The sequence below is a fragment of the Manis javanica genome, chromosome 13, assembly GCF_040802235.1.
Source record: "Manis javanica isolate MJ-LG chromosome 13, MJ_LKY, whole genome shotgun sequence".
In the NCBI taxonomy this organism is placed as follows: Eukaryota; Metazoa; Chordata; class Mammalia; order Pholidota; family Manidae; genus Manis; species Manis javanica.
Genome location: NC_133168.1, coordinates 82,974,612 through 82,992,201, shown reverse-complemented (window position 1 = coordinate 82,992,201; position 17,590 = coordinate 82,974,612). Strand labels below are relative to the sequence as shown.

General features: G+C 41.5%; 1 protein-coding gene across 1 annotated transcript; it reads right to left on the bottom strand.

Moving 5' to 3' along the window:
• Positions 1-5,938: 5,938 nt before the first annotated feature.
• LOC140845388 (uncharacterized) lies at positions 5,939-17,536 on the bottom strand. The gene is made up of 4 exons (XM_073219469.1): positions 17,489-17,536; positions 14,798-15,331; positions 9,123-9,208; positions 5,939-7,691 (listed from the first exon to the last, which is right to left on the bottom strand). Exons 1-4 carry the CDS (start codon positions 17,534-17,536, stop codon positions 7,574-7,576), a joined length of 786 nt encoding a protein of 261 aa, XP_073075570.1. The 3' UTR covers positions 5,939-7,573.
• Between the last annotated feature and the right edge of the window lie 54 nt (positions 17,537-17,590).

Genomic DNA, 17,590 nt, shown 5'->3' with positions numbered 1-17,590 from the left:
TAGTCCCATTTGTTCATTTTGGCTTTTGTTTCCTTTGACTGAGGAAATGTGTTTAGGGAAAAGTTGCTCATGTTTATATTCAAGAGACTTTTCCCTGTGTTTTCTTCTAAGAGTCTTATGGTTTTGTGACTTACATTCAGTCTTTGATGCATATTGAGTATACTTTTGTGTATAGTTAGACAATAATCCAATTTCATTCTCTTGTGTGTAGCTGTCCAGTTTTGCCAACACCAGTTGAAGAGGCTATCATTTCCGCATTGTATATCCATTACTCCTTTATCGTAAATTAATTGACCATATATGCTTGGGTTAATATCTGGGCTCTTTAGCCTGTTCCATTGGTCTATGGGTCTGTTATTGTGCCAGTACCAAATTGTCTTGATTACTGTGTCTTTGTAGTAGAACTTGACATTGGGGAGCATAACCCCCCAGCTTTATTCTTCCTTCTCAGGCCTACTTTGGCAATTCATTGTCTTTTGTGTGTCCATATGAATTTTAGAACTTTTTTTTCTTGTTTGTTGAAGAATGTTGTTGGTATTTGATAAGAGATTGCATTGAATCTGCAGATTGCTTTAGGAAGGGTGTTCATTTTGACAATATTAATTCTTCCTATCCATGGGCATGGGTCGTTATTTCCATATATTGGTGTCTTCTTTAATTTATCTCATGAGTGTCTTGTACTTTTCAGAGTATAAGTCTTTCACATTCTTGTTTAGGTTTATTCCTAGGTATTTTATTCTTTTTGATGCAGTTGTGAATGGAATTGTTTCCCTGATTTCTCTTTCTCCTAGTTCATTGTAAGCATATAGGAATGCAACAGATTTCTGTGTATTGATTTTGTAAAATTCATCTTTGCTAAGTTCACTTATTAGCTCTAGTACTTTTGGGGTGGATTCTTTAGGGTTTTTATGTACAGTATGTCATCCGCAAACAGTGACACTTTAACTTCTTCCTTACTAATCTGGATGCCCTTTATTTCTTTGTGTTTTCTGATTGCTGTGACTAGCATCTCCAGTACTATGTTGAACAAAAGTGGGGAGAGTGGGCATCCTTATCTTGTTCCCGATCTTAGAGGAAAAGCTTTTTCAGCTTTTCGCTGTTAAGTATGATGTTGGTTTGGGGTTTGTCGTATATGGCCTTCATTATATTGAGGTACTTGCCCTCTATACCCATTTTGTTAAGAGCTTTTATCATGAATGGATATTGAATTTTGTAAAATGCTTTTTCACGATCTCTGGAGATAATCTTGTGATTTTTATCCTCCTTTTTGTTGACCCGGTGTATAATGTTGATGGATTTTTTAATATTGTGCCATCATTGCATCCCTGGAATAAACCCCACTTAATCGTGATGCATGATCTTTTTGATGTATTTGTGAATTCAGTTTGATAATATTTTGTTGATTTTGTATCCTGTAACTTTGCTGAATTCAGATATTAATTCTAGTAGTTTTGGAGTGGAGTCTTTAGGTTTCTTATATACAATATCATATCATCTGCAAATAGTGACAGTTTGACTTCTTCTTTACCAGTTTGGATGCCTTGCATTTCTTTGTTTTGTCTGATTGCTGTGGCTAGGTTCAATAGCTTTGTTCCCTTTACAGAACATCCCACAACTCATCTTCCTGTTCTGCCATTTGACACTGAAGTATGCCTCTCTCCTTGGTAACACTTTCCACTGCTGTGAGAAACAACCACCACACATTTCCTGCCGCCCCATGGCCACTCAGTTTCCCTAAGGAGTCCTTTATTTTGTGGAGGGCCAACTCTTATTACCTCTGGTATCCACACACTTCCCCAATTCTGGGGAGGTGCCCATTCCTCTAGGAGGTAAGAACCCAAGACCAAATCCCCACCACCCATATGGGGATCTGCAGGTGTCTCACTGTAACTCTGGCGGGGTGCGGGGGGGGGGGAGGAAATCCTGGGGCAAAATACCTTTGAAACCAAAATCAGTTTAAGGGAGGGATAAAGTGGGAGAAACCTGTTTATTTCATCCAAGCAGTCATCCAGCATCACTCTCGACCTGGCTACAGAGGAAGAGACCCCCACCCAACCTCTCTGGTCCACGTAAACCCTCTCTTGCCCTTGAAATTACCTATTTATATAGAAATGGACCACCTCTCTTCCCCCCTTGGGAACACCTATTGTAGAGAGATGCACTAAATCCAGGTGAGAGATTCTGGAAATATTGCAGTTTTACCCACACTCCCCAGCACCCATAGAGGGGCCCGAGGGTATTTCCCTATCATCTAGAGGGAAGCCCGCTGAAACATCGCACCATGAGGACAGATTTCAGGTTAACTGGACCCTGCCTATTCTGTGCCAAATGTAGCTCTGGGAGTAAGGGGGTTGTCCTCCCAGAACAAATTCCCTATGAATCTGGTGACAGCAGAGGAGGACAAGGGGAAGAGTAGGATGGGGGGAAGGGTTTTATTGCTCACAGCGTGCACAGGATCACTAGCCAGGCCAGCCTTGGCTCTGTTTGCTCTGGCCACAGCGCCCGCTCTCTCTCCTTGTCCACCCCTCTGACAGGAACTCTATGGGCAGGGCCATGTGACTGACTGGCACCAGGACAATTAGGTACAAGGACTGGAGGGGAGGTCAGAATGGCCATTTTCTCTCCAACCCTTGCCCCAGATATACCAGTGGCCCTGAAACATCCATTGGTATATAAATGGACTAAGACTGTGCAGGCGATTCGGGAAAATTTGCCATTTACCCCACATCCGGTAGGCTTGTGTGTTTCTTGCTCTGGGGTCTTTGCAAGTTGGGCTGTTATCAGCAAGTCAAGCCTGTTCAATCTGGAGAGTGATTGACATGTGGAGGCCTCTGGGGAAGACTGATGGGCTGTGTTCCTTTAGGACAGCAGCACCTAGGGTCTTTGATTTGGGGCCTGAATTTAGGCACGTCTCTTGCTTAGGGTGTGTCTGAGGTCTCACTGCAGTTATGCTCCTCAGGTGTTGTGGGGGACCCGGGGATGCACAGAAATAAGGCAGTGCATGGGAGAGGGCATTTGTATTGGCATCTGCAGGTACACCCTGCTGCCCAGAGGCCACTCTGCTTCAGCTGGAGCCTGGGGATGGGGTGGGATTTGTCCACTCCCTACCATCCCTGTCATGGTGTCTAGGTGAAGTGGAAAGAGTAGACAGTGTGGAAGCAGGGTAAGGGACTGCTGTTTGACCCACTTTGTTGTGGGAACTGTGAGACCAGCATGGTCCTGCCAACCCAGCATTGTCAGGACTCTGCCCTTTTACAATCATGCTCTTTAGTAGCCTGCCTGAAAGTCTTTCTTTGCCTCTGGGGAGTTCTCAGAACATAATCTCACTCCATTCAGTGCTCTGTGGTTCCCACAAATCCTGGCTTAGTTCCCATGTTGTGTAGATTCAAGCAGAAGCCGTGTGACCCAGGTTTCAGGAGTTGGCAAGGAATCTGCCCTGTGCCAAGCAGCTGTTCACTGAAGTTCCCTTTCTTCCCTCTGTCTTCCTTGCCCTCCCCACTGCCTTGCATGGTTACTGCCATTTGCTGCTACTCTCGCTGTAATGAATTCCTTCCTTACCTACACTCCTCTGACCTGTTCAAGAATTCTTTCTTGAACACAGGCAAGAACCCTCCCTGGTTCAGGTTGAGGTTTCACCCAGTGCGTAGGGAGACATCTCCCCAGGTGCAGCTGCCCAGAAACACAACCATTTCGGTAACCACTCTCAAATTACCAAAAATCCTTTCAGAAGGTTTTTGAAGAAAGTATCACATTTCATTGACTACCTCTTCTATAACAATTCATCATGAATAGTTACTTCCAAGTCAATAAATATTATATAATTATTCTTATTTGAATGGGGGTAGTGTTTATCTGTGTGGCTCTACTATTATTTTACTAATATTTTTATAAAATAGGATTGCCTTCTAAATTTGCCTTTATAAACAATGCTCCTTTGAACATCCTGTTTGCATACTTTGTGTATATTTGTCTGCTTTTGCTTTTTTATTTCTGAAATAATCCCTGGGTGCCTTATACTTTAAAAATGTTTAAACATAACAGATAAACTAACTCTTCTTTGACTATTTCTCCTAGCTTCATTTCTCCCCTAACTTTACCACTGTTGGCAGTTTCACTGAGGAGCCCTATATGTACAGCTGCATACATACACAGTTATGTGTGTGTATAATGTATTATTCTGTAGAAACGTAATGCTTTCAATATTATGTATTACACTTCAAGTATGGTAAAATGGAGGTGCTATAATAACTGACACAGGAGTATAATAAAAATTACATGGGATGAATTCATGTATGTAACTGTTGATTTGTTCAGTAAATGTTCACCACTATTATTTTCATCTATTTTATTTACATAATGGTGTTCACCCTATAACAGACAATTCCTACTGGAGAAAACTTAAAACCAAAATAAAGTGGTTAAAATGTATTGAGGATTTCCTACAGAACTCAATCTTTATGCTGAATAATAACATCCATACCATAGTGAATGTGTATATGAATGTGTTTGGAGTAGTTAAGACCACAACTGTCACAGAATAATGAGAAGAGGTTTACTGCAAATGATAATATTATAGAATACATTATCTGACTGATAAGAAGAACATACTAGTTAGCCAAAATATCTGAACTCTGATTGAATTCTCATCTAAATTACCCTTTGATTAGAAGGAAATCAACACAAATGAGAATTTCTCTGGAAATAAATAACAGTGGGTAGTCTATATAGAAAATAGTGCCTGACAAAAATGGAAGAAAATTTACAGTTATACATTCATGCATGAGAATACTAAAATATTTTAAAATAAGTATATGACTTCAAGAAACAAAGAAAACCCCAGAAATATCTAAAGACAATGGAATATATTTATAAAAATGCAGGCAAAAATAACTGAAATAGAGCACAGATTTCCCATGCTATCTGAAAGCAGAGCTTTCCTGTGAAGCCTTTTGTAAGTTGAATTGGCGTAAAGAGTAGCCCCCATTTTCAGAAAGTTCACCTTGTGCCTCATTAGTTATGGTAGTGGCTTTTCTCCTAACAGCAAAAATACTGTTTGAATTTCTTTCAGTTAGTAAAAAGAGGGACTAATGCAGGTCTTTCCTTAAAGTGAAGTGGTGGACTGTGGACTTTCGGAAAGATGGGGACACATGTAATGAAAAGTCTAAATGGATGAATAATGCAAGCAGTGTTTCTTGAAAGGAACTTCTGATGAAAAAAGGAAAAAAAGGTAAGCATTAGACTAAGAAACGGATATTACTGCAAATTAGAGGTTTTATGGGTAACATAGATACCCTTTTTGCTAATGACTTTGTAAAAATAAAATGCATGTTCTTCAGAAACAGAAATCTCCAGAACTGAGTCAAGCTATGAACACTCAGTAGTTCAAAATAAACACTAAGTAAAACAGACACTTATAAAGAAATTGTCTGATTTTTATAAGCAAAATTGCCAAAACTTTAAGGAGCTCCTGATAGCATATTTAAACATGGAAGCTTGATATTTAATCCTATGACTGTTGCACAATCTTGAGTTTGAACTTTAAGGGCAAAATAAAACTTCTGGTACCAATTATGAATACTTGGGAAATGTCCTAAATAAATCTGTAATTTTAGTACACAAGTCTATTTGGGAAAACCTAGGTGATTGTTCCCTACAAAAAAAGTTGAATAATACTTCTATAGTTTATGAAAGGCAAAGAAGAATCCTCCCCTTGGGCCTTCAGAGAGAGTATGGTCCAGCTGACTCCTTGATTTTGGATCTTTGTCTTTAGAACAGCTGAGACAATAAATTTCTGTTGTTCTAAGCCACCTGGTTTGTGGTACATTGTTACAGCAGTCCCAGAAAACCAACATATTGCTTGATGGTATCAGGCATGTGCTATGTCCAAAATGCCAGCGATACCACTGCCTAACCTAACAGTCACATCTTTTTGCCACAGGTTCCAGTCTGTAAAATTGCCAGTTGCTGACACTTGCAGCCCAAAAGGTTTGCTAGGGCTGACTGAGAAGAGTGAAAAGGTGGTCTGTGCAGCTCGCTGGGCAGTTTCTCGGGCCTGTTAGGCAGTGACCTTTTTCAGTGATCTTATATAACGAGTTCAGCAGGATCTGCATCTAAGATACGAAGTGCCTCCAACATCCGAACAAGCCTATAGGATGTCTTGCCTCATTTTTTCTTTGCTGGAAGTTTTTTTTTTTTTTTTTTGAGAGGGCATCTCTCATATTTATTGATCAAATGGTTGTTAACAACAATAAAATTCAGTATAGGGGGGTCAATGCTCAATGTACAATCATTAATCCATCTCAAGTCTAATTCTCATCAGTCTCCAATCTTCTGAAGCATAACGAACAAGTTCTTACTTGGTGAACGAATTCTTACATAGTGAATAAATTCTTACATGGTGAACAGTACAAGGGCATTCATCACAGAAACTTTCGGTTTTGATCACGCATTATGACCTATAAACAATCAGGTCAAATATGAATATTTGTTTGATTTTTGTACTTGATTTATATGTTGATCCCACATTTCTCCCTTTATTATTATTATTATTTTTATTTTTAATAAAATGCTGAAGTGGTAGGTAGATGCAAGATAAAGGTAGAAAACATAGTTTAGTGCTGTAAGAGGGCAAATGTAGATGATCAGATGATCAGGTGTGTGCCTATGGACTAAGTATTAATCCAGGCTAGACAAGGGCAGCAAAACATCCACGGATGCAGAAGATTTCTTTCAAAGCAGGGGGGTGAGGTTCTGAGCCTCACCTCTGTTGATCCCCAAATTCTCACCTGATGGCCCCCCTGCGACTGTGCCTGTCTTAGGTTGTTCCTCCCTTGAGGAATCTTACCCGTCTCTGGCTAACCAGTCATCTTACGGGGCCATACAGGGAAATGTAAAGTTGGTAAGTGAGAGAGAAGCCATATTGTTTGCAAAGGTTAGCCTTTTACTTCTTTGCAGATTTATGCCCTGTGGCTTCTATGCCCAGCACTTGTCTCGAGGTATCTTTACCACCTGGAGGAATTATGATACTCGGTAAATTCGATATGAGGCACGAATTCTATTTAAGGGTTGTAATTAGGAAGAAAGAAGAAAAGCTACAGATGTAGCATATGGAAGGAAACATGGATTGATTATTTCTTTGACATATCTTCTTGTAGAGTACCTTAAGTATGTATAGGTTTTAAACTACTAACTAATTTGCACACACATATTAACATAATAAGAATACGGTGACATAAACAAAGCAAATCTATAATTACCATCCATCTCCAGTGAAGCCAAGAAAACCATTTAGGCACCCTAGGCATTTGTGAAAATTTGTCTATGATATGATGGATATTGTCCAACTGTACTTGAACAGTCTGAGAGAAATCAGACAAATTAAAGCAGCCCATTTCTGGGATCTGTTCACATCCCATATGTTCTTTTAACCGTAGATAGTCTATAGTCATAAGATTTTGGAGTGCTACACCTTGCACCCCTCCCAACTCCTGGTTGAGTTCCAATAGTACAGATCCGGTCAAATTCGTTGTCTCACTGTATGCACATGCCAGCCTAGACATCTCCCTCCTCATTCCTATGGCAAGTCCAGGAGACGGTGGGCTGGATGCAGCCACAACTGCAGCATCGTCCGGATCCCTGTGGAGGCTTTTTGATGATCATCCCCCGGCACAAGTCCTCCAGAGAGTTCTTTGCTGGAAGTTTTAAGGCCAATAGTTTGTCATTAATATGCTCAGTGCTTTCACTCTGGGCATTAGCCCACATGATTCCTAAGATGCTTACTTGAGTAGTTGGCCTCTGTATCTAGTTGGTTTGTTAATCTTCCAGCCCTGGTTTAGATACTGACTCATCTTATGAAAGTGGCCTATATGGTGTCTGTAGCCCTTCCAATTTGAGTAATGCCATCAGTATAATAGTACCAGGACAGCTTTTTCCAGGTCTCAACCTAAATAAATACTAGTGATAAATTGTTAGACTTTAAGTAGCCCGTGGAAACATAATGAAGATAATTAGAATCTTGTGAAGGAAAACTGACTCTGATCTTTAGGATGCAGCCGGATGCCAAGAAGGCATTAGCAGTGTCCTCCACTGTAAAACAGACACCTTCAGTCTGCATTATGGACTTTGTAATTGTTAAATCTGGAACTGCATGTGGAAGAGGGATGCCTACCACATGGAGCTTGTAGTAGTCCCCAGTGAGCTGCCTAACCACACTGGCTTTTTCTACTGGTTACCAGGGCTGTCACGTGGCAGTTTGTATAAGCACCTTTGCCTCTGTCACATCCGTGATCAGTATCATGTCATCTGACCTCTTCTATTCCCCTGCCCCCTGCCCTAGTGTCCCATATACTTCTTTACAGTAACTATATGACTAAACTGGGGAGGTCTAGTAGGCTACAGGTCCTGTATTTGTGTCACTGTAAGTGTGGGGAGAGGAAATCCCGGGGCAAAATACCTCTAAAAACCGAAATCAGTCAAAGGGAGAAATAAAGTTTAAAACCCGTTTATGGCTTACAAAACTGCAGTCTGGTGTCTGTCTGTCTGTCTGTCTGTCTGTCTCTCTCTCTCCTTCCCCAGCAGCAGCCAAAACCAGCTCTCCCCCTCACCTCTCACGTACAGAGAAGCCCTCCAGTTGCCCAAGTAATTTCCCACTGATACAGAGATGAACTTCTCCACCCCTGAGGAAAGATACAGATGCACAAAAGCCATATTTCTTTCCACCTCTGAATGCCTGTTGATATGCAGATGGACCAAAGACAGATGAGATTTTCTGGAAATGTTCGTTTTACCCACAGTCACCATCACTGTTCCAATCATGACATTTCCCCATTGAGAACATTCCTTATGATCAAGAGAACTATTACCTATAATCAACACACCTACTCCCACAATACATTTAGCAGGATCAGTTACAAACACTTGTGTAGCTAGGTATTGGCCCCAAAGAGCCCATCTATAAAGTTATACCACTCCACTGTCCAATCTGAAAATTATTTACAAATCTAGTTCAAGTAATTTTCCAATTCCTCAAAGTAATCTGTGCTCAAGCGTACTTCCTGGCACCACGATGTCCAAAAAGGATTAAGTGTTTTGCAGTCTTGGTCATTGTTGTGTCTCCAGCATACCTTGACCAGGGCATGTGGCCTTGAGTCTGCCTTAGGGAGGGGCAGGTCTTTACTCGAGTCCCATTTGTTCTTAAAGGGAGTAGGATCTGGAAAGAGGCAGTATTGAAAACACGGAATCAGTACCAATACAGAAAGCTCAGACCTCTGCAAGGATATCTAGGTCCTCCTGGTCTGCCTGTTTGTCCATTATAAATGCTAAAGCTGCCTGGGCATTCTCCCACTACAGAAGATAAACACATCAGGGAAATTAAAAGTAAAATTTCCCATACACACAAAAAAAGTTAAAGAAAACTCAGAGTATTAAGTGTTAGGATGCAAAGCAGCTGGAAGGATAAAACATATTTGGTGGAATTGCGATTGGAAAACAACTTTGGAAAACTGGCAGTTATCTACTGACGCCAAACATGTATCATCTGTGATCTAGCAGTTCCCCACCTACGTGCATGTGCAACTGAGATGCACACATGTACACAGCGAAAACCAGGAATGTTCATAGAGCACTAATCCTAGTAGGCCCCCGCTGAAAAGCCGACTGTTATCAACAATAAAAGTTAAGTGAACTTTATCACTTAATCTCAGAAACAGAATATTTGGTGAAAGAAGTTAGACTGGTGGGGGAGCGTTGTGTATTTTCCTCGGTCCCGTTGCCCGCCCCAACGAAGAATTGAAGGGCAGAGACACAGTGGCGAAGCAGAGTAAAAGTTTTATTTGAAGTTACTTAGAGAGAAAGAAGTGTAGGCGAGCTCAGAGAGGAGCGCTCTGAAAGGTTGGAGACAGAGAGTTTAAGATTAAAAGGTTACACACTTAGAAAGTGTGGGCGACCTCAGAGAGGAGCGCCCTGAAAGGTTGGAAAAATTTAGTGACACTCTAAGTGCGGGCGACCTCAGAGAGAGCAGCACCCTGAGAGGTTGGGGTAAAGAAAGTAAGCTGGATCTGCATGATTAACACAAGAAAGACATGGGCTATGCTGAGATACCTTCCTTTATCTGGGGAATATTCAAACATGCCAGGCCAAGTTGCTCTTGGCTTTTTGAGCTTTAACTGATTAATTTGGGGTCTTTTCAGGTGGACTTTCTGGCATTTTTCTCTTTCCACCCCACTCATGTCTATTTTCCTGCCTAACAAGACCAAAGGGGGAAAAAGGGTATATATGATGTTTATGTAATGGTATATACAAAAGTATATTTAAAAAAAAGGGTATATACAACATTCATGTAAAGTACAGAATCTGGCAAAAGAAGGCTATGCTGTTGTAAGGCAGATGATGGACACCTCCACAGGAGACCAGTAGACTTCTGGGGTGGGCCTTATGTGGATTTGAGCGATTTATGAGAATTTATCTAATTTTACTGTAATAATTAGCGCCCTTTTTTACATGTTGCATTAAAAACTCAACACTTTTTTCCCTTTAATTAAAAGAACCAATAAAACTGTCAGGTACAGCAGCACAACCATACCCCAAAGTCAAGAACTAAAGCAAACGCCCTCACATTTGCAGGCAGGAGTCACTCTCCCTATGCCTTCCTCCCCCACAGGCCTATTTGCTCTTAGTGAGGCAGGTAATAGAGGGATGGAGGCAGATAGAGTTCAGGGACCCTAGGGTGTAAGTTTCATGAAGCTTCAGGGACCTTGTAAGTTTAAAGACCCTTGTAAGTTTCAAAAAACAAAACAAAACGAAACCCTCCACTCAGCCATGCAGAAAGTACGTACACTCAGCTCTGATTAGCTACCACCTGTGCAAATGAAGCATTGTACTTTCAGCCAATCAAGACTGGGTTGTGATGTTATCCATTCAGTTCTCTATTTGGTACCTAGAGGGTGGGACTTCTTCTTGTCAGAAGGCCCTATAAACCTCAGAACCGACAGGACTCTTGGCATCCTTCCTTGGAGACCCTCCTGGGTGGCAGGAGCTTTCTCTTTTCATTCATTAAAGCAGGTTTGCTGGTTCCTCATTACCTTTGTCTGCTGCCATCATTATTCTTCGCCTCTGAGACACGATCCTGGGACAAACAGCCTCATACTCAGCCAGTAACAGTTAGGGCCCCCGGATTCCTTTACTTTGCCCTCCCCTCCCCCGGCTAGAGCTTCCCGACAACGCCACTCTGAAAGTAGCCATGGGATCGGGTCTTAACCCTGGGAAATGTAATCGGCCCGCACCGCGCTCCGGAAGTCTGGGCCACACTACAGGTCCCAGAGGACCCCGCGGCAGGAATAAACTCTAGGCTGAAATGCCAGCCGGGCGCCATAGTACAGCCGTCACTGCAGCTGGTCGAAGTTATTTACTGAGACGAATTAGGGGGCTTAAGGGTGCCAGTCTCTCTGTTCGTTTGCATTCTGCACTGCAGGTCCCAGAAGCATCTGGGTGACACACCCCTTCCTTCCTTGTGTGTGTGTGTGTGTGTGTGTGTGTGTGTGTGTATGTGTGTGTGTGGTGTGTGTGTGTGTGTGTGTGTGTGTATGTGTGTGTGTGGTGTGTGTGGTGATGTGCCTGCAAGACTGCATGAATACGTGTCTCACCATGTGAGAGGTTAGCTGTTCCTCCGGCTGGGAGAGTGGCTGTGTGGAGCTCTGCGAATCCTCCTTCAGCTGTGTCGGTGGCTGTCTCTGTCCCCTCCTCACCTCCGCCCAGCCAGGAGCCAATACAGGGCGGCAAGGATAGGGTGAGAGATGCTCACACTGGGGGTTTGAGGGTTTCTGGAGTCTGATTTTATTAAATGTACTACAGTGATAGTCCTTGTATTTAGAAAACACACTGATATATTTATGGATAAAAGAACGTGACATCTGGAAATGACTACCAAATGGTTCGGACAAAAATATGTATATAGTGAGAAAGACCAAACAAAAATGGAAAATATTAATAATTGAGAAATTTATAAGTGCGTATGAAAGTTCCTCTATTTTAGGGGGCAACTTCTCTGCATAAGTATATTATATCAAAATAAAGCTTTAAAAAATCAGTGTTATGAAACTATTCTTAAGATACTAAGGAGACATAACCAAATATAATAGTAACATATAAAATATGATTACCAGAATAAATTTAAGATACATTTCCTATCCTGAGAGCAGTAATACTGTTTTTGTTCTTTTGAAGCCATTTTATGTATATATTAGGGTAAAACAAATGAATTATATTAATGTTGTTAGCAACCCAGACAGTATAAAAGGAGAGATACAAGTATAACATCAAATAAGAAAAAAACCCATTATCTTGGGCTGAGAGGAAACACAATTTTGAAATCATGATTTATGGTTTATACATCAAAAACTAGTATTTATTAGGTTTGTCAAATGAAAAGGCCTAGAGAAAAATGACAGCCCTGTGAAAATGAATACTAATATACAGCCTGTGGTCTCCATATGCCGGGCCCTCAAGAGGAGTCCGAACTCCTTAGAGAAATGGCTCATTTCAGGTCTGGCACAGCAAGTGTACAAGGTGAACTTGTGCTAGGAAGCAAATAAGCTATGGATTCTAATAGAATCACGTCGAAAAGACATAGATGCTGACCAGAAAGGGCTCCCACTGGCTGAAGAGAGGGCAGTTTGAGATAAAAAAAAGAATAGTGATTACAATGCTTTGAAACATATCAAATCTATTTTTAAAAACCATGAATCTCATGGTACTGAAAACAAACACTCCATTTTGGGACTTTTCTGGAGGTTGTAGAACATCACCTCATTTCTCTGAAAACTGATATATACATATTAAGAATAAAGTAGATTATCCTGCCTTCCTATATGAACTGAATTTTATTTTTTTTTAGAGAACAAGGACTTTATTATTCTTGTCATGGCAAGCAGCATGAGTATCAGCCCCACTGCATCAGGTTCTCTGGCCCCCAAGTACCATGAAGGTGGCATGAATGGACCCAGGGAGATGCCCACATGCACACCGTGGGCTGCACTACGGGGCAGGGACCATGGACTTCGGAAAGCTCTATCTTTCCTAACGGGCAGTAAGCCTGCTTGACCTTTGCTCCAGGGAGGGATACGGTCTCTCTCTCCCATATGAACTGAATTTTATGAATAGTTGATGAAGAGAAGTTCTTATTTACAGAACTCCAGTTAAGAAATACAGACAGAATTGACAGAATTTTTAAAAATCACTCTTTGTAACCTTTCATAAATAACAGGTTTCAGCATCAATCATGAATGCAGGTCATATAAACTTTAGGTTCTTTGTTTCTTAACTTTTATTTCATTAGTAGTTCCCAAAGAGGCTTTTGCAATAGCTTTTCCCCTCAGTGCTACTCCTTACCCATGACATTTTCACACCATGAATGTATTACACGTTTATGTACTGTGATCCTTGGAGGGCTACAAACAAGAGCTTTGTCCCCTCACTACCGAAAATCAAGTTTCAGCCCCATGGGGGTAATATCCCTGCTTCCACTACTGAGAATGCTTTAGGTGAAAAGGGAAGGGGAAGATCTATAAAGGAAGGATTAAGTGGACTGCAACTGAATACTGATCAGTATGGCATCACCAGAAGTAGGACACTGGACTTTAAAAGCCTTAGGATATGATGTAATAGGAAGTACACAGCACCATCTATGAATCATCTTGGCTTGAAAATGTGATGTAGGCAAAATATGGTCAGAATCTGACCAAGCCTCCAAATCTAACTGCCCGTTTACGCAAATACGAGGCATAGGGGAACAAATCATCTGACACCACAAGGGGGCACTCAGGCAACAGAAGAATGGAGCATACTCTACAGGACAATTACCTACTGTTCCTGCAAACCACTGGCACCAATTAAGAGAAAACAAAAGCAAAAAATAGGGAAACTGTTATAGATTAAGGAAATTGAAGAGGTTTGGCAACCAAATGCACGGTGTGGACTTTATCTGGATCATGATATGAACAAATCAATTGTAAAAATCTATCTTCAAATTATCTATCTTCTGAAGGATTTTAATATGTACTAGGTATGTGGTATTAAGGAATTATTGTTTAATTTTAAATTGGGGTAGCATAATAGTGGTTATTTAAAAATATGATGCCCTTTTTGGTTAAATATGCATACACAGGGATGAAATAATTTTTTAAATACTACAGAATATGGGGAAGGTGAGATATAAGGATATTTGCAAAAGTTTGGAATTACAGCTGGGTGAGGCATATTGGAGTTGGTATTATTTCTTCCTCCTTGAAGTTTTCCATGGCAAAGTTAAAATAAAAGACTTCACATTTCTTCCAGAAGTTACAGTTATCTTTCATCAAAAATCTTAGACTAGGAAGGGCTGATTTGTCATTGGGTGGAAAGGAGAGTTGTAATGTGGTCGGGAGTGGAGTTAGACTCGTGAGCCCATTCGTGAAGTGCCATCATTCATGGGGACAGCAATGCCCACGGACAAGTCACCTAATGGCTCGTTCATTCTTAGAGGTGTTGCAGGACATAACACCATCTTGAAAACTAAGAAACTGGAGGGAAGAAAGAAAAGAGCGATTTATTGTAGGCAGGCATTTTAGATGTGCAATATTCTTTCCCTTTGTGTGCCTTTGTTGGAAAAAGTAGATGGAGAGGAAAAGAATTCATATATCAAGCCTTTCCTAGGGCGACCAAACAATTTAGGACCATCACCCACAGCCACCTCAAGTCATTCCCCTCCACCCCACACCACGGGGCTCTCAGTGGCTGAAGGGGGCCTGTTACTCTGGGGTCTTACCCCCTCCGGCGTCACTTCCAGGTGTAAATCGTCATCACGGAGGTCTCTGCACAAAGCCTCGTTCTCTGAACAGTGAGGAGAAGCAACAGCAGCAGCTGGAACCGCGCGGTTCTCAGCTGGCGGGACTCTGTCCCTGTCCCACGGGGGTGAGTTCACGGGCGCGCAGGGTCCCCGCAGCCACAGAGGTGACGCGCACGCGCAGCGCGGCCGACCGTTACTAAGCGCGTCTCCCTGCTCGCACCTGCGCGGAACCCAGGCGCGGGGCCGAGGTCGCCGCTGGAAAGGGGGGCCGCCGCTCCGCCCCCGAGGGGCGGGGCCGATTCCGCCCGCGGAGAAGGGCACAGCCACTCTGCGCACGCGCGGCCGACTCCGCTGGGAATTAACACGGAGCGCCTCGGAATTGGAGCGACGGAGTCCAGAGCCGGGATCGTCCCGACTGCCGCGGGCACCGGGGCCCAGACTGTAACATAAGCCTTTGGGATTGTGGGTGAGACTGTGTAGGGGACAGGGTGACAACAGCGTTAAGGGTGACGTCTGGGATTAATCAGACGCTACGACTGAGCATTTTATAACTTGTAAGAAAACGGTTTTTCTTTCCATGATTCTGAATTTAGAAAAGATTCCTGGGGTGCTATGGAATTGTTAAGTAATTCATGAGAGTTCACCAATGGCAGAGAATGTGGGAAGAGTAGTGTGTGAACATAGTATTGTGAGAATGGGTATGAATGTGTGGAGCTCTATGTAATAGTGGTATCTCTAACAAGTTTCCTCAACTGTAACATGAGGGTAACATTTGTGTGATGTTTTGAAGTAGCGCTGTAGAATACAACTTTTTGCAAAAGTGGTTTCTGTATTCCATATCTGTTCTGTCCAGTACTGTAGCCACTGGCCACATATGGCTATTGAGCACAATATGTGGGTAGTTTGACTGAGGAATTGAATTTTTAATTTTGTTCAATGTTAACAAAATTGCTAGGTAAACGTGCTATGTAAACGGCAGAGCACAACCTGAGATGCAGGTGCCATCAAGATTTGGTGGGGAAGAAACATGTAATTTCATGTAGCAAATATTTGGAAAATGAGTTTTATATTGAAATGAAGAGACAAAAAGCCCAATGAAGCGAGAAAGAAGCCTAAAATAGTTATTATCTGGTCCTGTGCAGGAAATGTTTGCTGACTCCCAATCTGTATGATCATTCTGAACAGCTACATTTTCTATTTTATAGATACACTGCAATTTATTTAACTTGTTCGTTATTGAAGGCAGTTTAGGTTCTTTCCAGCGTTTTTCTTTCCAAGATGTTGTCTGAGAGAAAGACAAATACCATATGATTTCATTTATACATGAAGTCTAAAAAGCAAACCAAATAAACAAGCAAAACAAAAATAAGCACAAAGAACAGACTGGTGGTCGCCATTGGTGTGAGGGTGAAGGATGGGTGAAATACGTGCGAGGGATGGAGAAGCACAAGCATCCAATTATAAAATAAATGAGTCATGGGCAGTGCAGGAGAAGAAATGCAGTTAATAATATTGTAATATATTCCTTTGTTGACAGATGGCAGCTACACTTAGGGCGGTAAGCATTTAGTAATGCTTACAATTGTTGTATCACTATTTCATATAACTAAATCCAGTGTAATACTATCAGCTATATTTCATTTAAACATAAATGAATAATAAACGAAAGTAAGTCTATACCCATCTGCATATATCTTTCTGTGGATAGGGTTCATAAGTAATTTTTCTTTTCTTCAGACAGGTTCTAGAAATGAGATTACTCGGCTTGCTTTGTTAAATTCTGATGATAAGAATTTCTAGGTTACCCTGTTTAAAGAAGCACCATGTATATATATAACATGGTGTTAGAGTGCCTACTTTGTTGTAACCTTGCCAACATGTTAGCAGTCATTTACTCTGCAGGTGTAGTAAATGTTAAATTTCATTTATTGCTTTAACATTCATTTGCTTAATTAGTAACAATGTTAAATATCTTTGGGTAGAGTACTTGTGTTATTATTCAGGCTCAGGTTTCACCTTTTTGTTATAGTAAGAAATCCTGGGTATCAGCGTCAGGAGCAGAGTTGAAAAAAGTGGCCTTGCAGTTAGATAATTACGAATTCAGAACTCCACTGTGTTACTCATTAACTGCAGATTTGGGCTTCTGTTTCCTGATGTTTGAAATCATGTACTGATGATCCTGCACAGCTATTCTGAGGATTAGATATCAATATGCTTAGGACATGCATCACATAAGAGTTTTTTTTTTTTAACTCTGCAGGAGTCATTCATTCACTTCTCCCTCACCGTGGGTACCAAAGGACAGGGCAGGGTGCATGATGTCACATAGGGAGACCCTTGATGTTCTAACGCAGGACAGCTCCCCTGCTCTGTTCAGGTCCCTCGGTGTGCTAAAGTGTGTTGGTGGTGAGGGGTGAGGGCAGGGGGAGGTGAGGGAAGTGGGGAGGAAGTATTTGCAAGCAAGAATAGAGAAGAAAATATTATTAATTTATATCATTTTGTTACCTTTGAGGCAAGCCTGGTCTCATAGCTTCATTTTTCCTCCCTCAGTTTAGGCTCCTCAGAACTTTACTTCTTCAGGAAAAGAAGCCTTAGGAAGGAAGAGTCACTAGTTCTTGTGAATCTGAAGTCATGGCCCATGTAATTCACTGTTTTGCTGTTTCTTTTTACTTCTTGAGATTTTTCCTCTTGGGTCACATAAACATTGTCATTGTTCATGCCGAAACTTCCTAACAAACAGAACTTTTCCTAGCTGTACACCACACACGAGCC

Bases quoted from the DNA above. Each gene is read 5' to 3' on its own strand.
- LOC140845388 (XM_073219469.1), bottom strand. From the start codon at position 17,536: ATGAACAATGACAATGTTTATGTGACCCAAGAGGAAAAATCTCAAGAA. The intron at 15,332-17,488 runs GTAAAAAGAAAC...GATTAATCCCAG, and splicing joins AAGAGGAAAAATCTCAAGAA to ACGTCACCCTTAACGCTGTT. The intron at 9,209-14,797 runs GTAAGACCCCAG...GCCTCTTTCCAG, and splicing joins TGGAAGTGACGCCGGAGGGG to ATCCTACTCCCTTTAAGAAC.